Source organism: Artemia franciscana, chromosome 15 (genome assembly GCF_032884065.1).
Source record: "Artemia franciscana chromosome 15, ASM3288406v1, whole genome shotgun sequence".
NCBI lineage: Eukaryota > Metazoa > Arthropoda > Branchiopoda > Anostraca > Artemiidae > Artemia > Artemia franciscana.
Window position 1 is genome coordinate 43,705,982 of NC_088877.1, and position 23,818 is coordinate 43,729,799.

The window sequence follows — 23,818 nt, forward strand, 5'->3', positions numbered from 1 at the left end:
CAAATTTCATTGTCCTAGCTTACCTGGAAGTGCCTAAAGTAGCAAAACCGGGTACGACAGACCGACAGAATTTACGATTGCTATATGTCACTTGGTTAATATCAAGTGCCATAAAAAGGTTTGTTGAAAACTGGAAAGGAGTCATTCAGTCACAAATATAAACTTATATTTTCAAAATGTGGGCAACACTCAATTTTTCCAAGGTTTTTCCCTATCTTGCTCTTTTTCCTTTAGTTTCCTTATAATTACTTTATAGTTCCGAATTTCCAGGGGGCCATGACCCTTCCTCCCCCTGCCATTGCCCGTGAGGCTAATTGTCCAAAGTAAAATCAACTTTTAGGTGTAAGTTCTCACGAATGTTCCAGGAAAAATCCTTTACTCAATTTTGGGAAAATTAACTTTCCTACCCCTTTATGTCTAGACTTGGTCTTCATAAAATCATAGTTGTTTACTTTTTTTATAAAATGATTCTCTTTTACTCTTTACAGTCAGCTCGAACCTCAAATCTTGTAATTTGAGAGGATATCCTTGTTTGGCGAACGTTACCAGTAAGTTCATATATCTCTATCCTTCTTTACCATTGTTCTTATACAATAATTGCGACGTTTAGGTCTTATTCACCTCTCATTAGTCTTTTTTTACTAATTTTGTTTATATTAATAGTTAAATCAGTTTTTTTTGGCTTATTATATCACTTATTTACAATTAAATTTCCACATTTTTCCTGATTATCATGTGTTAAAAAAAAGTTACTGAGAGACTTTCTTGAATGTATATAATAATAACAATAATAATTAATTTTTGACCCGTTATAAAATATCAAAGCGGAGTATCAATAAAAGAAACAAGACAAACACTACACAAAACAGAAAAAAACAAGAAACTAAAGCAAACAAGTAAGGCCTCTGTGGGCGGGCAGATAGTTATAAGTAGACTGGGGTGTTTTGCCAGCAAGCTCCGTGATCTTCGACCCAATATCCGGGAAACTATAAATAGATATGAGGCTCCTATTCCTATACCATGGAGGCAGATACAATAGAAAACGGGAAAACCGGAAATAATAAGAACGAATTGAGTTGATATCTTTTTTATGAAAAATAGGGTAAATACCAGAAAGAAACGAAACCGAATGATCTGTAAAAACCGAAGGATATGAATCCTTCAAATTTTATTATACGCTTGTTTATCTTGCTGTTAATGATGCATCAGGGCTTTTTTGAAGAGTGAATTAAAAGGGGGTGGAACTTCCCCTTGAAAGTGTAAGAAAGTGTTTCGTACACTTAAAATGTAACATTGATGCTATAAAAGAACCTTATTGTTCCTTGCATTATTTGAACCTCCTTCCCTTGCGTACACGCTCAAAAAGTCTAGAACCCCTCCAACACAGAATCCTAGTTAAGACACAAGCGAAGCGATTGTATTCTACCGCTAAACTCTGTCTTTGCTTCTCTGCAATTTAAGCTGCTTTGTACAATTAACGATGACAAAATTTCTGACACTTAGGGGAAGGGTAGTTCCACATAAGTAAGAAGATTTTGTGTTCATTGTGGAAGGTTTTAGTAATTTACTTGCCTTAACAGAGAGGGAGGGCTGGGGGTTTCTCCATAATCAAGTAGGCATTCTTGATTTTTTTTTTTGTACTTGTGAAAAGCATGTAGGGCCTACTGGTTGCGTGTCCATCCCGTGCGTGTGGGTATAATTAAAGGTCCTGATTGAAGAAAATGAACATATCAGATTCAACCCCTCGACTAACCAATTATGAATTCACTAATAAAGACGGGATTAATAACTAATAAAAATTAGTGGTGCGACGTAGGCACTTAATCAGCATTTTTGCGGTAAAGGGAATACATCTTCGCTTTTCATTGGGAAAGGTAGGTGGATTGCATTGAAAATACAAGCACCTATAGGGACATTTCTAGGAGTCCTGATAATTTGTAAGAGAAGGAACGGGGCACATGTTTTCTAGCGTCCTCGAAATGCATGTCCATTCAAACTTATTTATGATCATGGATGTGAATTAAGGCCCTGGAATAGACGTCCCAGTTCTGCTGTGTTTTTAATATCTAATTAAATAAAAAAAAACAAATTTTTTTAACTGAAAGTAAGAGTGAAATTGAAATTTAAAACGAACAGAAATTACTCCGTAAATGAAAGGGGCTGTTCCCTCCTCTACACCCCACTCTTTACGCTAAAGTTTGACTCTTTCTTTCAAATCTACTTTTTAAAACAGTAAAAAACTTTAGCGTAAAGAGTGGGGCGATGAGGAGGGAACAGCCCCTTTCATATACTGTTCGTTTTAAGTTTTAATGTCGCTTCTTACTTTCACTTAAAAAAAATTGCTTTTTTATTTAATTTCTGAACGTTTTGAATAGTTAAAAAGAAATTTGCATTTTAATTTTTTTTTGGCTAAATGGCTTTCTCATAGCTTTGATCGGACGATTTTGGGAAGAAAAGGAGTGGGGGAGTAGGCCTAGTTACTCTCCAATTTTTTGGTTACTTAAAAAGGCAACTAAAACTTCTTATTTTACGATAGTTCTTATTAGTAAAAATATACGTAACTTACGAATTAACTTACGTAACAAACTTCTAAATTCGTATGAGTTTATTAAGTATATGAGGGGGTTCGGCCCCACGTCAACACCTGGCTCTTTATATTGAAGCTTAAATTTTGTCTCAATTCCTTAAAAATGACCCCTGAATCACAAAGGCCGTAGAATAAATAGTTGGAATTAATGAAATTACTAGAGCAAGGTATTAGGAGTAGGTGAGCCCCTCATATGCGTAATAATTTCTGTTCGTTTTAAGTTGTAATGCTGCCCCTTACTTTCTGTTGAAGAAACTTTTTCATTTTTATTTTTTCATTGCTCTTTAAAAAAATGCTAAAGAATCCTGCGCCCCCTGAATCCTCCAGGGTGAAGAACCCTGGAAATTTTCTTCCTCCGTGACAAATTCCTCAACGGAAAGTTACCCCTGAATAAACCCAGCCCCCCTCAACCCCTCCCCCCTAACCAAAAAATCTTTCTAAAAGTGTCTGTACACTTCCCAGTAACCATTACTATGTGTAAACGCTGATCAAAGTTTGTAACTTGCAGCCCCTCCCACGGGGACTGTGGAGGAGTAAGTCGTCCCCAAAGACATAGTTTTTAGGTTTTTGAATATGTTGAATAAAATGGCTATCTCAGAATTTTTTCTGGTGACTTTGGGAAAAAATGAGCGTGGGAGGGGGCCTAGGTGCTCTCCAATTTTTTTGGTCACTTAAAAGGAGCACTATAGCTTTTAATTTGCGTTAGAATGGGCCCTCTTGCGACATTCTAGGACTACTGGGTCGATACGATCACCCCTGGAAAAATAAACCAAAAAAAAGCAAAAAAAACACGCATCCGTGATCTGTCTTGTGGCAAAAAATACAAAATTCCACATTTTTGTAGATAGGAGCTTGGAACTTCTACTATACGATGAATACTACTGATACGATGAATCTGATAGTGTGATTTTCGTTAAGATTCTATGACTTTTAAGTGGTGTTTCTCCTATTTTCTAAAATAAGGCAAATTTTTTCAGGCTCGTAACTTTTGATGGGTAAGACTAAACTTCATGAAGCTTATATATTTAAGATCAGCATTAAAATCCGATTCTTTTGACGTAACTATTGGTATCAATATTCCGTTTTTTGGAGTTTCGATTACTATTGACCGGGTCTCTCCTTACTACAGTTCGTTACCACGAACTGTTTGATGCTAATAATAAGACTAATATTACTAATAATAATACTAATATTAATAATACTAATATAATATATTATAATATACTAAAACGAAGAATAATAATACTAATAATAGTAAGAATACTAATACTGATAATACTACTAGGCTAATAATACTAACAGCTCACTTTCCCCACCACTATAATAATAATAATAATAATAATTTATTTATCACCCACTTCACAAAACAGAGGTTAAGTGGAGTAAAATACAAAAGAAAAACAGCAAAAGTAATACAAAAGAAACAAATTTAATCACATACAGAAAAAAGACGGATAAGGCGATGAAAACATCCTAGCCTATAAAGCGCTTCAATAGCTAGCTTCGCAGATAATTTGTCGAAAGCACCAGTGATATCTGTTGCACAATACTTTTTAACCAGTTTTGCATTCCGGTAAGAACGAGGTAGATATAAAAGAACTTTGCAGTAATAATTTATGCAAATACGTTTTAGATCACCAGTCAACAGAAGTGGCCTAATACCAGAATAGAACAGCACAGAATGATCAAAAAGATTTGAGTAAAGTCGAGTTAGCGCTCTTCTCCTATAGTGTCCACGATTTGCTACAATCTTAGAGTAACCGAGCATCAGCTTATCACTAATATCTTTGACAGCACGAGACCGGAGAGCATTCATAGAATCGCAAACTGTTATACCAAGCCAACGAAACGATTTAACACGGGGAATACTAAAACCACCGCAGTATAGTGATTCTGAACAATTATTACCGTTGAAAACAAGAAACTCGCACTTGTCAATATTTAGGTACAGGCCGATATCGCGGAAAGCAGAAGTAACTGACTTCACTGAACGGGCAAGACCAGACTCAGATTGACTAATTAGAAGAAGGTCATGCGCATAAGCCAGATATGAGATATCAGATGGTCCGAGTAGGCACGTAGTCGATATTTTTGATAATACATTTTCAATACAAGCATTAAAAATGTACGGCGAAAGAACTCCCTCTTGTCTTACACCGCAACGAACAGGGATATGACCAAAATAAGAATTATCTAATGACTTAAGGCGAAGGTAAGAATGCGAGTACCAAAAACGAAGCACGTGAATTACCGACGGATTTACTCCTCTCTGGTATAATGCTATCCATGCTTGAGTATGACAAATACTGTCAAATGCTTTAGACGAGTCTAGGGTTGCGAAATGAAGTACGCGACGAGTGCGATGGGCATCTTTTAATAAAGAAGTCAAAACACGGTGAGCATGCTGACAGCCTAGCCCAGATCTAAAACCAAATTGATTATCATCATTTCGAGCAAGCTTAGTGATATAAGGTAGTATGAGGTGTTCAAAAAGCTTGCTAAGAGTACAAGCTACCGTTATGGGCCTATACGAACTACAAGAAACCGGATCTTTTCCTTTTTTTAGAAGTGACGTAACGCTACCGCATAAGAACGAGTCGGGCACACACGAACTACTCAAACACATTTGAAAAAACAGTTGGAGATGAGATACCAGTTCAAAAGAATTCGGAACAAGATTCAAAACACTAATCCCATCAACATCCAAAGATTTTGATTTTAAACCCTTAATACCTTTAACAATAGCCCACTTTTCAACTGGAATCACATGTCTCTGACATAAACGTGACGGCAAATTTTTTTCAAGCAAACATGAGAAACGCTTATGCACTGCATAATTAACATTCGAAAATATTTTTGAATAATGTTCAATCCAAGATGGACGAGATATAATATCACTAGAACTTGCATCCGGAAACTTGGCAGAATTTATCACTTTTCGCCACTCACTATTACTTTTCGGAAAAGTTTCACCGGAGTAACGAACGGCACGAAGATGGCGTTTATATTCGAGTTTCGTCTTTTGTTTTAGATCAAACACAGTACCCCGAGAAGGTCGACCACAGGCAGACCAGATTCTTATCTGGTCTGCAGATAAGCTTCACTATCATTCAAAGCTTCACTCTTTTCCAACAATCATTTCATAATATTTTGTCATATTTCATTATGTTTAACCTAACTTCACTTCTTGAGTATGGTTGGGATAATATATAAATATAACATATAATATGCTTATAAATGTAAAATATAAGCCTACCTAATTTTGTATCTTTAAATTTGTTTTATTTTTAAAGCTTTGTTCTACATATTTTGTAAGAATGTTATTTTTGCTTCAGTGATGATACGACGGCTGGAAATTCAATGTGGATGCGAAGACGCTTGCGATAACATCATTTACCATGTTGAGCTTTCTCATGCGGTTTTTCCTGGATATGGATTTTACAATGGGGGTTTTCTGGAAAGTATAAAAAACATTGGAAACGCCTCTTCTGACAAACTGGAGAAGTTCTCAAATAGAACTTATAATAGGTAATGTGACTTCTCCTATTATTATTTTCGTAAAATGAAGAAAAGCAACTCCTGGCTATATCAGATTATTTTGCTATAAAAAATAAATGATTATCTTCTGCAACCTCTTTGCTTCTAAATTTGCTACATAATAGCAAAAGAGTAACATGATATGAATTCCCATCCAATAATTTTTCTAAATATAATTTTAATCACCGTGACTATTGCACCCTGGCCCTCCCCCCACAACACCAAGCTTTAATCGTAGGCTCTGTGCAAAAGTTTGCTTATTGATATTCAAACTGGCGTTATATGAAAAGGCTGTTTATGAGAAATATGAGACAAAAATAATATCCCAACAAAAAATAAAACAAACAAAAATAAAAACCAAAAATAATGCTAACCAACAGAATCTACAGACTTGTTTACTCTAGTGCTATAGCCAGGCATTAGGGAGGAGGACGCTATTACCCCGGTGGCAAATATTATATTTAAGAAAGGTGTTGAATTGAGAATCGACTGGTATTATTAGTTTTTAATTTTTGTAAATTTACGGCGTCAAACAAAATCAAATAGAAACAAATGTACTCTAAGATTTCCCATTTAATGTTCATAATAAAAAGTTCAATAAACTGTGCCTTAGCCCCCCTCTCTTAATATTTTCTGACGGAAGTTTACTGATTTATCATTTTGCCCCCTTCTTTAACATAAAGAGTTGGGTCATAACACCAAATAAATTTAATTTTTAAAAGAAATCAGTTAACTTTTGTATATAGCCAGGGGTGGATTCAAGTAGTGATTTTAGGCGCATGTTAACCCCCAACCAAACGATATTTCTGTATCCGTCCCTGTATATACCCTAGAGATGTTAGGGAGGCTGAGTTTGTGCTTGTAAAAGAGGGGATTATTATATTTTTGAAAGTAGTCCTGAATGGGGAATTAAATTACATGTTTCTTTTTTTACCTATGTTATGTCATTGCAGTGTTTGCAGAATTTCTTACAGTGCTGTATTGTAACAATTTAGAATTATGTTTTTATTCCAAAATTTGCGGGGCCAGGTAAACTTTGATTCGCTGCAAGTCGCTCCATCACGATATTTTAGATGAATTTTGAACCTTCTTTTGAAGGAGCCTACAGAGAACCTTTTAGGGATAATGTCCCCAGACAAATTGTTCCAACAAAAGCACAACATTAAGTGAAGCTGTTCTTCAAGGACGGTGTTCCCAGCGTGTAAGATTATTTGACCAAGCTGTGTGCCTTCATGTCTTTCTTGTTTGTTGAACAACGGAGATAGGTGCAATAGGAGAAAGCTCTGGAGAAGGAAAAAACTTTACGTACTTGTAAAAAAAAGTCATGGACGCTCCATCAAATCTTTCATTAACTGACTGGAGAGATACAGGGAATGAATGAACCTTGCCCTACTAGCCCTAATAATTTGGATACTTTAAAGGGATGTAAACAACGTTTTCAGATAATCACGTGCAGCGGGCATCTATGCTCGGCGATGGGCCTGGTACAACACTTGTAAAATAGCTGGGCGTTCGAAGCTTTTTTGTTTTGCAAAAAAGAGCGATCCCTAGCTTTCTTTCACACGAGAATCATATATGATCGAAGTGGGTTTTCCAGGAGAGATCTGTGAAGAATTGGATTCCGAGGAGTCTCGTTGACTCTTTCTATAGCTTCATTTGCAAAGACGATTTTGGGGTGTATGTGTGGCATTGTTGATTGGGAGATCAGTAGCTCCTTTTTAATGATTAAAATAAATAGAAGCACAAGAAACTGGTCAGCAGCATGCAAAAAGCTGGATTTTTGAGGTCATAAGAAAGGACATTTTTAAATATACATTATTTCAGTGCTCCCGAAAATTCCCGGAAAATTCTCCCCCACAGAAAATTTTCCCAGCGGAAAATTCCTCCGGAATACCCCCCCCCCTTGTAAAAAAAAAGTAAAATTCCTTTTTGTGTAAAAATTCCCCTGGAAAATTCCCTTCCTGCTGAAAATCTTCCCCCGGCAATTCCTCCGTAACATTCTTTCCATATTTAAAATTGTGCATCCAAAGAGAAAGAAAAACAAATAAAAATAATCTATATACGAACTCTGAGAAAATCCTCTCAGAAAATTTTCTCCCCATTGAAAATTCCCCAGGGGGCTAGTTGCCCTTCAGTTTGTTTGGTCACTTAAAAGGGCACTAAAAGTTTTATTCAAAATTCGAGTGAACCCTAACCCGATCTTCTAGGATTGTTGGTTTGATAAGATCTTCCCAGGGGTGAAAAAAAAATCTACCCACATCTGTGATCTTTTTTGGTGAAAATAATAAAAAAAAACTCTAAATTTTTGTAAATAAGAGCTTGAGACCTCATTCGGATTCTCCTATCGTTTTATCACTTAGGAGGATGTAGATGCCTCAAAGGGTGCATCTTAATGATTAAATATCCTAACTCTCATTAAGCCTTCATATAAAACACAATGTTCTAAGGAGGGGGAGGGGTGGTTGAAAGGGATATATAATTCATAAGCCGTTATTATGAAAGTGAAGAGTAAAATTAAATACTAAAACAAGCAGAATATATTCCAAATGGGCTGCCCCCTCCTCATCACCAAGTTCCCCGTCGTGGACGACGGGGAACTACGTCGTGGACGTCGTCGGCGTCGTGGACGTGGACGTCGTGGACTTCTACGTCCACCTCTGTGGATGCTCATTAGATCAAAATTGAAAGTTCTAGTCCTCTTTTTATAGTCGAAAGTGATTGGAGATCAGCCCCTACCTGCCCTGGAATCTTTTTTCATATTTCGTTTTTTGTTACCCCTTAAGACATCTGATCGACATTAAACCCTGTTTTGTACCCACATTTTAATTTATGCTCATTTTTGCGCGTGTGGAAATTTTCTAGAGGGGATTTTCCAGGGGAAGATTTCCTGGGGGGACGCCGGTCCCTCATAATCACACAGATTTCACCGAGTTACAAAAAATGATGAAAGTTGAATTTAAGGTCTTGAAAACCTTTATGAAAACTGGGGTTTCATAAAGGTTTTCAAGACCTTTCACTTTGCAATACCAGTCACTTACTTCTCGACACGCCTTCACTTCGTGGTCCCCACCCCACTCTTTTTACTGATTTTATCAAGCAGTTTATTTCCCACAACATGTTTTGTTCAGATGTCTCTCCACATGGAATGAAATGAAACTCCTAATTTTATCTTTGTTGAATCTGTTGTTGAGAGGATTTTATCTTTTATTAAATAAGATAACACGTTTTTTTTTTCAATTGAAAGCAAGGAGCAATATTAGAACATAAAACGAACAGAAATCATTACGTACATGAGGGGGTTTCTTCCTCCTCAATACCTCGCTTCTTACGCTAAAAAATACTTTTAAATTAACCTCTTATTGTTCTAATTAACCAGCCCCTGTATTTCATGAGTCGTTCTTAAACAATTCAGAAAAAGAGTAAAACTTTAGCGGAAAGAGTGAAATAATGAAGGGACTCGTCTCATAAACGTAATAATTTATGTACGTTTTAAGTTCTTAAGTTTTAGTATATATATATATATATATATATATATATATATATATATATATATATATATATATATATATATATATATATATATATATATATATATATATATATGAGAGAGGTTTTTCATTCCTGAATATATTCTTCTTCACCCTAAAGTTTGACTTTTCTCCTTAATTCTTTAAGGACGACTTCTGAACCACAGGGGCTGGTAAAATTGAATAAAAATCTTTTTAAAAGTTTTAAAACATTTTAGCGTGAAGAGTGAAGTATTCAAGAGAGGTCAGATCTCCTCATATACGAAATAGCCTCTGTTCACTTTATTTTCCAATGTTGCTCCATACTTTCAGTTAAAAAAACTTATTTTTATTTAGTAACGTTCATATAATGATCGTTATGTAGGATTTTTAAAAACTTCTTTCGTAAATTCAGATTATCAGGAAAAAATGTTTCTTGGCCAAACGCCAAATCCCCTTGCGTACTGTACAAATAAGATATAAATGAAAATAAGTGTGGGAGGTCATGGCAGCGGCTCAAGTTATTAGAAGCAAAGAATTGCACGCAACCCTCCCTTGGCCTTGCCAATAAGCGTATTCCGTGCTATGTTGTAAAGTTTCTCAAATGCATTGAACCGAAGTTAGAAAAAAATACTGAAAAAAGAAATTTTAGTTACAAATTTAATACAAATTAATTGTTAGCACAGTAATATTGAAATTTGATCATTGGTAGTTTGAATTTATGCAAAAAAAAATCTGGGCATCTTTAAAGCTCGGGCAACAGGACGCCACACTCCTTTTTCATTGGTCCTTTCATCTTCGCCCCCTTCTTTGCAGAGCTGCTTTCCCTAGGAATCTAAATAAGAGGGATGTTCTCAGAGCCTCTTGTTATGGCACTAATTTTGTGATTTGCCTCCCTTTTTTGGCTGTTTTAGTGCATTTCTTCTACCTCTTCGAAATTGGATTTTGGCTAACGTGTCCAACTATTTTTTTTTATTGCAAATAATTTACAGTTGGATTAGGGAGGCAAAAAGAAGTAAGTTAGTTATGTTATCCTTGACAAAGTAATTTATTTTTCCAATTAATTTCTAGCGAAAATTTGTCTCGTTTACATTTTTTCTATAAAGATGCTTACGTCATTCACTACATCCGAGATTTGAGATTAGCATGGGAAGATTTCATTGGTAAGTCCTATGGCCAATATTTTCTTTTTGTTTATTTTTGAGTTTACAAAGAGAGCTGTACCAATCTACTCCATATCAGCGCTCCTTCCAAATATAATCGTCACTCCTGTGTCAGAAGCCCCCCTGTAGCATTTGATTATTTATAGTTTATTTATAAACCCAAGCACCTAGAACAAATACAAAATATAAGCACAAGCAAGCAATGTTAGGCACAACATAAGCATAAACAAGCGGGTTAGTCCATAATGCTGCATCTCCCTTCTTTTCATGAAAGGCGGTCTGCCTACAAATCCGGCCTTTTAGGTGGCCTAACCACTCTGCCGCTGCGGGTGTGCGGCATCACCTTTGATGTAGTGGTAGGGGATTTAGTCCCTGTGGCTGGGCAGTCGGGAGTGGCATTTTCAGGCGTAGGCACGATGGTTGGTGGGACAAGGGGTGGGTCAGAAGGTTCACCCTCTTCTCTTGGTAAAGGAACATTTCTTGGCGAGGTTTCGATGTCTGTGCGGATTGGCTGGGGTGATTCGGTTAAGATGGGCTGGGATATGTCATTGCTTTCGTCCTGTGTGGTGGGCTGGATTCTGACCTCTTCCTTGGCTACGGGAAAGGAATGGCGGGAGATATGGACTCTATTTCGTCGCAGCCTGGAACCGTCTTCTGTCTCCACTACGTATGATCTGGGGTTCTCATGGCATGATATGATTTTCGCTTTGGTCCAGGGGCCGTTTGTTTTCTTCTGGATAAAAACTTGGTCTTCCAGTTGAGGTTCACGTAGCGGTTTCGCAGTCTTATCGTGATAGCGTTTCTGTCTTTCCTGTTCCTTCGATCTGTGTTGTAGGAAGGTCTGAAGGGGGGTGACTCTTGGTTTTAGCTGGTTGTATGTTCATGGTAGGACTGACCGTAGCTGGCGGCTCATGAGGAGTTGAGCAGGTGAGGCATGGCCGTCAACTGGGCTGTTTCTATATTCTAGAAGTGCAATATGTGGGTCGTTTCCACTTTCTTTCGCTTTGGTTAGTATCCGTTTGCAGGTTTTTACTGATTTCTCCACCAGACCGTATGATCCCGGATAGATGGGGCTGGAGGTTTTCAGACTAATTCCCCACTCTTGCGCAAAATCTCGGAACTCTTGTGAGAAAAGTTGTGAGCCGTTGTCTGAAGTTATCAGCTGAGGGATTCCGAAACGTGCGAAGTTGGCTTTCAGTTTGTCGATGATTGCGGTTGATGTCTGACTTGACAATTTGTCTATTTCAAAGTATTTGCTATAATAGTCGGCAGTGATGAGATAGCAGGTCTTGTTCCAGTAGAAAAGGTCAATGCCAATGTGTTGCCATGGGAGTGAGGGCGGCTGGCTGCTAATCAACGGTTCCTTTTGATTATTTGCTGCAAATTTAGCACATGTTTCACATTTTTGGACGAAGGACTCAATGTCAGCGTTCATCCGTGGCCAGTACACAATCATCCGGGCGCGCTGTTTGGTTTTGTCGATCCCAAGGTGTGCTGAGTGTAGCTGATGAATTATGTTGGTTCTGAGAGGATGGGGTACGACGATTCGTTGACCTTTCAAAACTAACCCATCGTGGATTGCTAGTTCGTCTTCGATATTCCAGAATCGAACGGCATCTGTTGGGCACGACTGGCGTGTACCGGGCCATCCTTTGAGTATGGGTTCTTTGACTGCCTTGAGTTGAGTGTCTTTTTCTGTCTCGCGGCGTATTTCGTCTAGTTTGGAGTCGCTCACTGGCAAGGATTTCATCACTGTATGCACAAAAACTTCGATGTCATTCTGCATTTTGGTATCAACGTCTGGCAGGTGTAGTCGAGAGAGTGCATCTGGGACTGGGATATCTGACCCCGGGCTATAGTGTACTTCGATGTCGTATGGCTGGATCTGAATCATCATTCGCTGTAGTCGTGCTGGTGCCGTATGGAGTGGTCGTGATAAGATGTTCTCTAATGGACGATGATCTGTTGTCACGATGGTTTTTCTTCCATAGATGTAGTGATGGAAGTGTTTGCACCCAAACACGATCGCATACAGTTCCTTCTCTAGTTGAGAATAGTTCTGTTCAGTCGTGCTAAGGGCCCTAGATGCAAATCCTACGATCTTCCCATTTGAGGAGAGCTCAGCTCCAAGTCCACGCTTTGAAGCGTCAACCTTGAGTTCGACCACTTTGCATTTATGGTCGAAGAAAGCTAGATTTTCTGAAATGCAGCTCTTGATCTCTTTCATACTTGCTTCGTGATCGGTTTCCCATCTGAAATCGGTGGCTTTAGTAAGATCTCTCAGTGGCTTATTTTTCGAGGATAGGTCGGGTATGTATTTCGATAGGAAGTTGAGCATTCCTAATAGTGTCTGTAGCTCTTCTTTAGACTGTGGGCTTGGCATGTCTTGTATAGCCCTAATCTTTTCTGGGTCTGGTTTTATCCCGTCTCTGCTAATGATATGTCCAAAGTACTTGACTTTGTCTTTGGAAAATTCGCATTTTTCACTGTTGAAGCGGATTCCTTTTTCTCTGGCTCTTCTAAGAACGGCGGATAGTCTCTGGTCGTGCTCCTCGCGGTTCTTTCCATATACCAGAATATCATTTATAGTATTCTGATACCTTCCAATCCTTCAAACGCCTCTTCCATTTTTCTCTGGAACTCGTCTTGCGCATACACTAGGCCGAAGGGGCATCTCTTCCATCTGTATCGGCCGTAGATAGTGCTGAAGGTTGTATAGTAGGAGGATCGCGTGGAAAGTGGGAGTATCCAGTAGCCTGAGCGGGCATCAAGCCTGCTGAATACTGCTGCTCCATCCAGTTCAGCAACGGCATCGTCGAAAGATGGGACCGGATAGTAGGGGCGTTTTATCGCCTTGTTCAGGTCAACAGGATTGATGCATAGTCTCACACCACCATCTTTTTTCTCCACCATGACCATGGCATTAACCCAGTCTGTTGGCTCACTGACCTTTTCGATGATATCGAGACTTTCTAGGCGTTCCAACTCGGTCTTGAGCTTCTGCTTTAGGGCTAGCGGTATTTTCCTAGCTGGATGTACTGTGGGTGTTGCATTGTCTTTTAAGTATATTTCACACTCTGTTTCAATTTTGCCTATACCCTTGAAAAAATCACTATATTCGCTGACTGGTGATTCTTCAATGTTCAGAACAAGCTTGATCAGGTTCATGTCTTTGCTTGCTTTAAACCCAATTATAGGTGTGGTGTTTGACTCAACCACATAAAAGGTGAGTTGCTGTGTAGGCCCATTTTTGTAGCGACAAGGAATGTTGCAGACTCCTACATAGGGTATTGTCGATCCACAGTAGCTGGTGAGGCGTTGCGTGGCTTTCAGCAGCTTTGGCTTTGGCGACAGCTTGTCCAGGTACTGTGAAGGTAGGATGTTGACCTGAGCACCCGTATCGATCTTGAAATCAATTTGGATCTGCCCACAAACAGAAATCTCAGCAAAGATTTCATCCTTGCTGGAGTCCTTGTTGATGGCATACAGGAACACCTCTGTTTCTTCCTGGTTTTACAGGTCACTGGTGAATGCTGGAGTGTTTGTGGCCTCATTTCCAACGATATTCACCGCCTTACTTTTGCAGACTTTTGCAAAATGGTTCTGTCTTTTACACTTGGCACATGTTTTCCCTTTTGCAGGACACACATGCTGGGGTGAGTAATTTCCGCCACAAAAGTAACACTCTGTCTTTTTAAGTGAGAAGCTGGAGCGACTCTTTGCAACAGCATCCACTTCTTGTTTTATCTCCTTTTGTTCGAATGTCTTTAGTTGTGCTTGGGTTGACTCGTGAGCTCGACATATTGTGACAGCTTGGGCCAGAGTAAGGCTGTCACCGACGGCTAATAGTTTTTCACGTGGTTTAGGATTTCTGACTCCACTAACTATTTTGTCTCTTACCATCTCACTTTCACTTAAGTATCCACATGGTTTAACTAGAATCTTGAGCTCTGTTATGTATTTGTCAGTACTTTCTGTGTCGTTCTGGTCTCTTTTCTGAAAAACATAGCGGGAGAACACTTGATTCTTTTTGGGGGCAGCATAGTCTCTAAACTTCTTGAAGTAGATCTCGAATTTGTCCTTCTCTTCATCCGCAAGCTCAAAAGTGCTGAAGATTTCTCTGCCTTGTGCACCAACCCAGATTAAGAGGTAGGCACATGCTATTTTCTCAGACTTGTCAGCAAGGGGGCCTTGGCACATGAGCTTTGCGTGGTTTTCGAATGCGGTCCATTCTGAGTCGAGGTTGTCTGCATTCCAGTTTATTGACGGGTGGGTGATCTCCATGACGTCTGACACCATGGAGCATTTGATTATTTATGGTTTATTTATAAACCCAAGCACCTAGAACAAATACAAAATATAAGCACAAGCAAGCAATGTTAGGCACAACATAAGCATAAACAAGCGGGTTAGTCCATAATGCTGCACCCCCCCCCCCCCGTGGGGAAAGCAAAATATAACGCTTAGATAATTACAAAACAGTAAGAAAACACTACAATAATGAAAGTTTTACTTTTTAACAACCGGGAGGTTTCTTTTGGATGTGAAAACCAGGAGGTTTTCATAGTTTTATGTTTCCTTCCACACTCATCTATGTTTCTAAATCACTTTTAAACAATAGCATTTTCCAGTATTTCCTGCTAAATTAAAATGACATATACTACTACCCAGATGGCAGTGTTAAGGGGGGGGGGTATAATAATCACTTTAGTGATCATTATACTTGTAATAAACATTGATTTGGGAATCAAATATTTTAGTTTTTCATGGGGAAAAACTTCATGGGAAAGTTTTTTCATGGGGAAGTTTTTCATGAGGTTCATGGGGGAGCCCATGAACCAGAGTGTTACCCAGATGATAAGTTATAAGGGATCACATGTGCCTTTTAAACACCCCACTTATCAATTTTGAAATCTTGCTTTGTATAATATGCAAGTGTCATAAACTCCAAGCCTGACACTGGTCTAGAAGTATTCGTGTGGTTTTATACACTGGGTATTGTACACGAAGCAAACCTTTCTCCATTGTACAATCACTCATTTAGTTTCGGATGCTCAGAAGGGAGTATACGTTCCAAGTACCTTAGAAATAATAATTGAACATACGATGTGTTTTATTCTGCTGAGAAATGGATATATAAACCTAGAACGCTAGACTATACATTTATCTCTTTAACATATAAAATATATCCCTTATATAATTATTATTCTTAGCTATTTGGTTTGCATGAAAAGGTAATAGCTATAGCAAAAAGCTGATTACAATAAATATACTGTTTGCCTTTTTGTAGTCAAGGCTAATCATTGAAGGATCTTGGGTTCAATTCCTAGCCCAGGAGCAATTTTTTAGTGTAATTATTTTTAGTGCAGGAGTATATGTTTCCTTTGGCCCCTTTCCTTATTTATGCCCGTTTCCCGGAAGGCTCTTTTTCTAGTTTCCAAACAAAATAAAATTCTACATTAGAACTGATTATTTTCTGAAAATTTAATCTACTGCCCTTACGTTGTCACGGCACAAAATGGTGTTATTATACAAAACAAGAGTTAGCTATTTCTGGAACAGACCTCGTTAAAACCACCCAATTTCCAGAAAATATGAATATCCACCCATTTATTTACAAGTATTATTTTTAGATATAGCTTTAGATTTGCGTTCTAAGTGTCTCGAAGGCCATTAGAAAAGTATCTTTCAATTTAGTAGTAATGACATTCTGAGCCCATCAGACATAATTTTCATAGTCCTATAAGTACATAATTTGCATAGTCCCATGAGGACATAATTTACATACTCCCGCGAGAACTTAATTTCTATGTTTCCATGATGCCCTAGCACCCAGATCCGGTCATGCCCTCCCAACCAGTCAGATCACCTATTGACCGTGTGGCAGCGCCTAATTTACATATTCATATCATCGACGAATGTCACAAATATCATCAACAAATTAACAAATGTCACAAATTAACAAATGTAACAAATGTATTAACAAATATAATTAACAATAAATTTAATTAACAAATGTAATTTGAAATAAAAATGTTTATAAATCGAAAATATTTTTTTTGTTACATATTTTAGGAGGTTGCCGCTCCTCTCTTTCTCTCTCTCTCTTTCCCTCCATCTCCCTCTCTCTCTCTCTTTCTCTGCTGGGGACCAATAGTCAATCACCTTTTGACGGGTATCTGAAGTATAGATTTCTCTTCTTTTTGATATGATGGTTAGTTTAAACCGAGGAGTGTGATACTCAATAGTGAAAACATGAATAAAGCGAACAGACAGAAAATTTTACGAAATCTTATTACTTTGGAAAAATGGTTAATTTTAAATGATGAATTTCAAAGATTGTCGGTGCAGAAGAGAATCTTCAGTCAGAGAAGGACTAATTATATAATGAAAACACGATGTCTCAAGCTTTGGAGTATTTAATGAGACTTATGTGTCGTTGCTCCGAAGTATTTAGTCAATTTATTGAAGCATTAATTGAAACAAAAAAAAATGATAGGGAAATTTGTTTGAAGATTACCCGGAAGTTCAATTACTCCTCCTATTTCTCTAGTGAGTAAATAGGTAATCAGCTTACACGACTAGTGCAAGTAAAGGAGCAATTTCTTGATCGCAACTTAGTTTGTTTTTGGCAGTGAAATATTACTAGCAATAGTACTAAATACCGAAAGCATTACTATCTGCAGTAGTATTAAACTATTGCCTTTTGGTCAGATTAAATAAAAAAAACAAGTCTTTTTAACTGAAAGTAAGGAGCGACATTAAAACTTAAAACGACCAGAAATTACTTCGTATATGAAAGAGGCTGCTTCCTCATCAACGCCCCGCTCTTTACGCTAAAGTTTGACTCTTTCTCTCAATTCTTCTTTTTAAAACAGTAAAAAACTTTAGCGTAAAGAGCGGGGCGTTGATGAGGAAGCAGCCTCTGATGGTGTGATGGTGTGGTGTGATTCGTCAAGATTCTATGACTTCTAGGGTGCGTTTTCCCCTATTTTCTAAAATAACGCAAATTTTCTCAGGCTCGTTACTTTTGATGGGTAAAACTAAACTTGATGAAATTTATATATTCAAAATCAGCATTAAAATGCGATTCTTTTGATGTAGGTATTGGTATCAAAATTCCATTTTTTAGAGTTTTGGTTACTATTGCGCCGGGTCGCTCCTTACTTCAGTTCGTTACCACGAACTGTTTGATGAGCATCCCTCTCATCCAGTCCTGGAAGTTTCAACTTATACAAATAGCCATTGCTATGACATTGCCGATATGTCCTTTTGATAATCTGTATGTTCATATACTTCTTGAAATTTTTGTCTCAGTGCTCTTAGCCCTACAAGCAGTTGCAATATAAGTAATAGTAGTGGCATATGTAGTAGTGGCAGTAGTATTAGCAGTACTGTGCACATATTACCTATTTGTGAGAACATCTTCCCCTTTAAGTATTCTCTGAAAGTTCATACACTATTTTGACCATATGCATGTGCAAATTGATACAGTAAATCGAGTAGTGTGGTAGAAGTAGTGGTGGTAGTTGTAGCAGTATTAGTAGCATGCAAATATTGGCTTTTTGATCATCTCCATTATTATTTCTTGCACTTCCCAAATTAAATTACTCAGTTATTCCTTTGTTGCATGCACTTGACAATCCGTATTGCACATAACATGTTTTGATTTAAATCAACACTCCCCTCAATATTCTCTTAAAGTCTTATCTGAGTACCCTTCTTCTTTTTGGAAAGTAAGGTTCGAAAACGCTTACCTTTCTCAATACCATATACTAGGTGTGAACACTGAACGAATTGCCTAACTTGCAGCGTTTGTCTTGAGGACTCTTGGATGGTTGACATTCCCAAAGACATAATTAACAGACCTTTCAGAAAACTTCCAAGAATCAGTCAAATAAACCCAATCCGATCCAATTTTTATACAACTTCCCGTCCCACAAAAACCTTAAATGCCCCGGGGGTAACGTAAAATCCTTGCTATTGGGCTTTGGAGGTTGTGTATTCACCCTAAAACATATTGCTATATAATTTTTGTGCTAGTAGTTACAAAATGTTTATCTTACAATTTCAATTGTATGCTTTGTCGGAAAAAATATTTCAGGGAGGGGGCTAGCTGCTCTCCACCATGTTTTCCCCTAAAAATAAACCTCTTCTAAAGTTCACACGACTACCCCTTCCATAAAAACCTTATATGCCCCTGAGATACAAATTACAGCCCTTACCCCAAAACTCTAGGGGATAGGCAGCACTATTGCGCTGTCTATGATAAGGTCAGAATTGTCTTTTAAACTAAAAATTTTAATTATTGCAAAAAATGTTCAGTAACTAAAACAGAGTTTATGAATATTTCACAATAACAGAAAACTATGATAGAAAATCAGTGCCCCATTCACCCAGTAAACATATCTAAAAAAAATTCAAAAGTATATTGAATGCTGGTAATAATTTTGTATTTTCAAGGCCTTTCATATAAAAAAAACGGGACATGCTAGGGCTTGATGTGAATATGCAAATTAGGTTCCCCCTAATTTATGTAAATTATGTTCCTCCCGGAGTATTGCATAGCATGTTCTGGTATCTGGTTTGTTGTGCAAGAAGCCAGTTATAGTAATTTACAAGAGGAGCAGGGGGTAGGTCTTGCTTTCCCTTGGACGGAGGTGGGAGTGTTTCTTATTCCTCTCTCATGATACTTTTGAAATGTTTCTTTGCTTTACAAAGCGGAGCCAATGCTCCCTTGTCCCTCCCTGGGACCATCCTGGCTGTCATAACCGAGGCCTTTCTTCTGACTTCAAGGTGTGAGTACAATCTCTTTGCAATTCTCGTGTAAGTTTATACTTCACAACCAGTTTGAACTTTAAATTTTTAAGGCCAGAAAATAAACGAGATATGAATATCTTGTGCTAGATCAGCCTGGGGTGAATTTACGATCAGTATAAAAGAACTTCATTTTCGTCTGAGGAAACCCTGGCACCCGTCGAATTGTGATCAAAATTTTGATCACAAAATTTTTCAAAAAAGATCAAAATTTTGCACAATTGGCCTGAGAATTGAGCAGTAATTTCCTAAAATACAGCCAAAGCCATGCGTAATCTAAAGAGCTAGAAATCAATCTTCTATGCCGATAATAGGATGGAATTTGGGAGCATAGACTGTCTAATTCTTAGCCTCTCGCTCCCTTTTCGCTAAACGGTTTTTCGCGTCGCGCCAAAGTTTATTTCATCTAATATACAAATCATGTTGTTTTACAAGTTTAGGCTGCTTGTGAATACATAATGACGCCTAAAACTAAAGGGCATGTATTTACAGATCCCCAGATGAGACATATAAGGGCTAAGACAAATGATGTTTTCTTGACACAGATATGTGTTAAGGATAGCATTTAAGGAAGAGTCTGGTGTATTTTTATGGGGGTAAAAGATTTCAAAAGGATGATTTGCATAATAGAGAAGTGCATAATAAATTATTTCTAAGATCTTGCGCAGGTTGTTCTACTGCTTGTTGAACTCTAAAGGTGATATATGGCATATCAAAGTCAATAGGCGAGGGAAAGAACTGAAAAATACGCTTTGAATTTTTTTTTTACATTTTTTTTTAGAATTCTACATATCCAAAAATCCAAAAATTTTCTGAGACGTCCAAGATGCCGTAAAATGAATTATATCGAAAGTTCCAGTTTTTGGAGAAAAATATAATAAGAAATATAAAAATATAATAAGCAAATAAGAAAAATAGATATAACGCATTTTGAAAGAAAGTGCTTTTGTGCATATTTTGTATGGTGAAAAGCGGAAAATAGATTGTTTTTCAAATTTTTCTGAGGATATGGCCAAGCCTCCTGACCTCCCATTGGCATTGCCCACTGTGTGAGCAACTGGTATTATACTTAAAGATAACCAAACTTGCACTGTGTCATAGCAATTTATTCTATCCCAAAAATAGGTAGAAATTATATTACATGATTTAATTATTTTTGTGGACAAATACGTTGGGAATTTTAGTTGGTTTTAGTAAGGTCTTTAGAGACAATTTTCTTTTATTTATTTATTTAATTATTTAGTTTAAATTTAAGGTTGCAATTAAGTCTAATTGTAAGTAAATAAATATATTAACAATGTTTGACTCTTTGTCAGAACTCTTTAAAATGAGTCCTGAAACATAAGGACCGTTTGTTAGAATAAAAAGCTTTTTAAAGTAATAAAAACTTCAGCCAATTTTTAATGTTACTCCTTACTTCAAGTTGAAAAACTTGTTTTTTTTTTATTTAATTAAGAAAGCCATAGTGGTTTCATAGGTTTTTTTTTTTTTTTTTTTTTTTTTTTTTTTTTTTTTTTTTTTTTTTTATGTCCTGTATCCCATGAAAATTAACTACCTTTTATTAAGAATACCTGAATTAACTTGTTATGTAATTTATTTACAGCTTGTTTTACGTTTTAATATCTTCACAACCCATTAAATGAGTTATTATTTTTGATAAGTCATCCTGACTTACCACAGTGCACCCTCCTCACACAACGCGTTGCAAACTTCCGCAGCAAATGGGACACGTAATATGGTGTTCATGATTTTTGAAAATAGGTGACCCTCGGATCAAACAGTTTGTGGTAACATATTGTACGTAAGGAACGACATGGTTCGATGGTAACTGTAACTCTAAAAAAGGAATTTTTATATCAATAGCTATATCAAAACAATTGACTTGTTATGCTGCTTCCAAATATACTTGGAGGGAATCCACCTAATCGTTATTCATTTTTAGGCATTATTTTACTAAATACATTTACTTAATAAATATTTTGATGAATTAAACGAGTTTTGTGCAGTATTTCTGTATTTATAATGCTAAAGTAATAAATTAATTAGTGCTAAAGTTATAAATTAAAGTAATAAATAAATTTATTACTAAAGTAATAAATCAGTGTCAGAATAAATTACTTTTCATGTTTCAGTTTTAATTTCATTGGTCTTGGATAATTATTAGTCTTGGAAAATCAGAATTCTCATTCATGCAGAGTATAGCAAAAAGACTGATTAAAAAAAATTGGAAAAAAAAGAACAATAAATTTAAGTCAGACTTGCCCTTGAGAAGCAACTGACTTTACGCTTTTTTGATAATGTCATTTGAATTAAATACTGTTTTCCCTAGATTTTAAATGTGGAGGAGTTGAATCCCTCACTAAGTGGCAACTGCCTTGATGACTATGATACTTAAATTTTATTCATAACTTGTATATTTCTCGATAGCATGATTAAAATAACGCTATTTGCGTGATTATCCACAAACAGGACAGGATAATTATTTATTTAATTAGGCCAAGGTTTAAAATTAAGTTTTAATTGCTAGCTTATCATGATTATTCGCCGATATTTTGAAGGATTTTAGTGAATTATATAATAAATATTTCTTTTTTCTTTTTGCTCTTTAAAAACGTAAAAATTCCAAAAGAATCGAACGTGCTACCAACTATCATTATTTTATCAATTATTGCCTTCACAAGACGTCAAATCAATTATCAGAAGTGTAAATAGAGATGAATATTATATTGGTTTACTTTTTTTTCTTCAATAGTCAGTGTCAGACGGGAATGCCAAATAACCTCGCAAATTTAAAATCGGAATCATATCTGTCAGGACAGCTTCCATTTTCTTTTATAAAAATTAATTAAAATCATTCTGAAAAACAACTTTTTCAAAGAAAAGTAAAGACATAATGATTTTAAAATCAGCAGAAACAAAAATCTGTAATAATGCATACTCAAAACGACCAGAAATTACTATCAAAAAACAAATAAAACCCAAAACGAACAGAAATTAAATAAACATTAATAGCAAAAAAACACAACAGGTAATAATACAAATGAATAAACAAATCTTAAAACGATTGAAACCTAAATAGAATTTTAAGCTTGATGCAAATAAAATTTCAGCGATATATTTTATTAGTTCTTTCCAAGACTGTCCAAGACACGTACAGTTTTCAGTAAAGCGCCAATGAAGTAATAGTTTCTATACCTTTACCGTTAGGGGAGGGGACAGTATCCAAACTCTTGTTTGTCGTGATATTTGTTTGTTTTAAGCTTGATTTGTGCATTAAACTTAATTTTTTTCCGGTTTAAGATTTAACAAACAGTTTGTGGTAACGAACTGTAGTAAGGAGCGACCCGGCTCAATAGTAACCTAAACTCTAAAAAACGGAATTTTAATACCAGTAGTTACATCAAAAGAATCCTATTTTTAGGCTGATTTTAGACATATTAAATAAAAGAAAACAAGTTTTTTCAACTGAAAGTAAGGAGCGACATTAAAACTTAAAACGCACAGAAATTACTTCGTATATGAAAGGGGCTGCTTCCTCATCAACGCCCCGCTCTTTACGCTAAAGTTTGACTCTTTCTCTCAACTCTTCTTTTTAAAACAGCAAAAAAAACTTTAGCGTAAAGAGCGGGGCGTTGATGAGGAAGCAGCCCCTTTCATATACGAAGTAATTTCTGTGCGTTTTAAGTTTTAATGTCGCTCCTTACTTTCAGTTGAAAAAACTTGTTTTTTTTATTTAATTTCTGAACGTTTTTGAATCAATGCATGTTTTGATTTTGGCTCTCCGCAGAGGAATAATTAAAACAAAATTTGCATATTTATTTATTTTTTTTGGCTAAATGGCTTTCTCATAATTTTGATCGAATGATTTTGAGAAAAAAAGAGCGGAGGAGGAAGCCTAGTTGCCCTCCAATTTTTTGGTTAATTAAAAAGGCAACTAGAACTTTTTATTTTTTACGAATCTTTTTATTAGTAAAGATATACGTAACTTATAAATTAGCTTACGTAAAGAAATTTTTCATTCTCATGTTTTTATTACACATATGAGAGGGTTCCCCCCTCGTCAGTACCTCTCTCTTTACATTAAATCTTAAATGTTGTCCCAATTCGTTAAGAATGACCCCTGAATCACAAAAGCCGTAGAATAAATAGTTGACATTACTAAAAATACTTTAGCGTAAAGAGCGAGGTATTAGGAGGAGGTGAGCCCC

General features: G+C 36.6%; 1 protein-coding gene across 8 annotated transcripts in view; it reads left to right on the forward strand.

The window, feature by feature from the left end:
* Positions 1-23,818, forward strand: part of LOC136036513 (sodium channel protein Nach-like) — a 128,296-nt gene that overhangs the window by 93,754 nt on the left and 10,724 nt on the right. For 6 of the 8 annotated variants that reach the window (XM_065718809.1, XM_065718811.1, XM_065718806.1 and 3 more), the window contains exons 7-9: positions 489-548; positions 5,923-6,115; positions 10,702-10,793. In XM_065718809.1, coding sequence (XP_065574881.1) covers positions 489-548; positions 5,923-6,115; positions 10,702-10,793 — 345 coding nt within the window. The remainder of the gene's footprint in view (positions 1-488; positions 549-5,922; positions 6,116-10,701; positions 10,794-23,818) is intronic. The other 2 variants (XM_065718814.1, XM_065718812.1) reach the window with 2 other exon arrangements.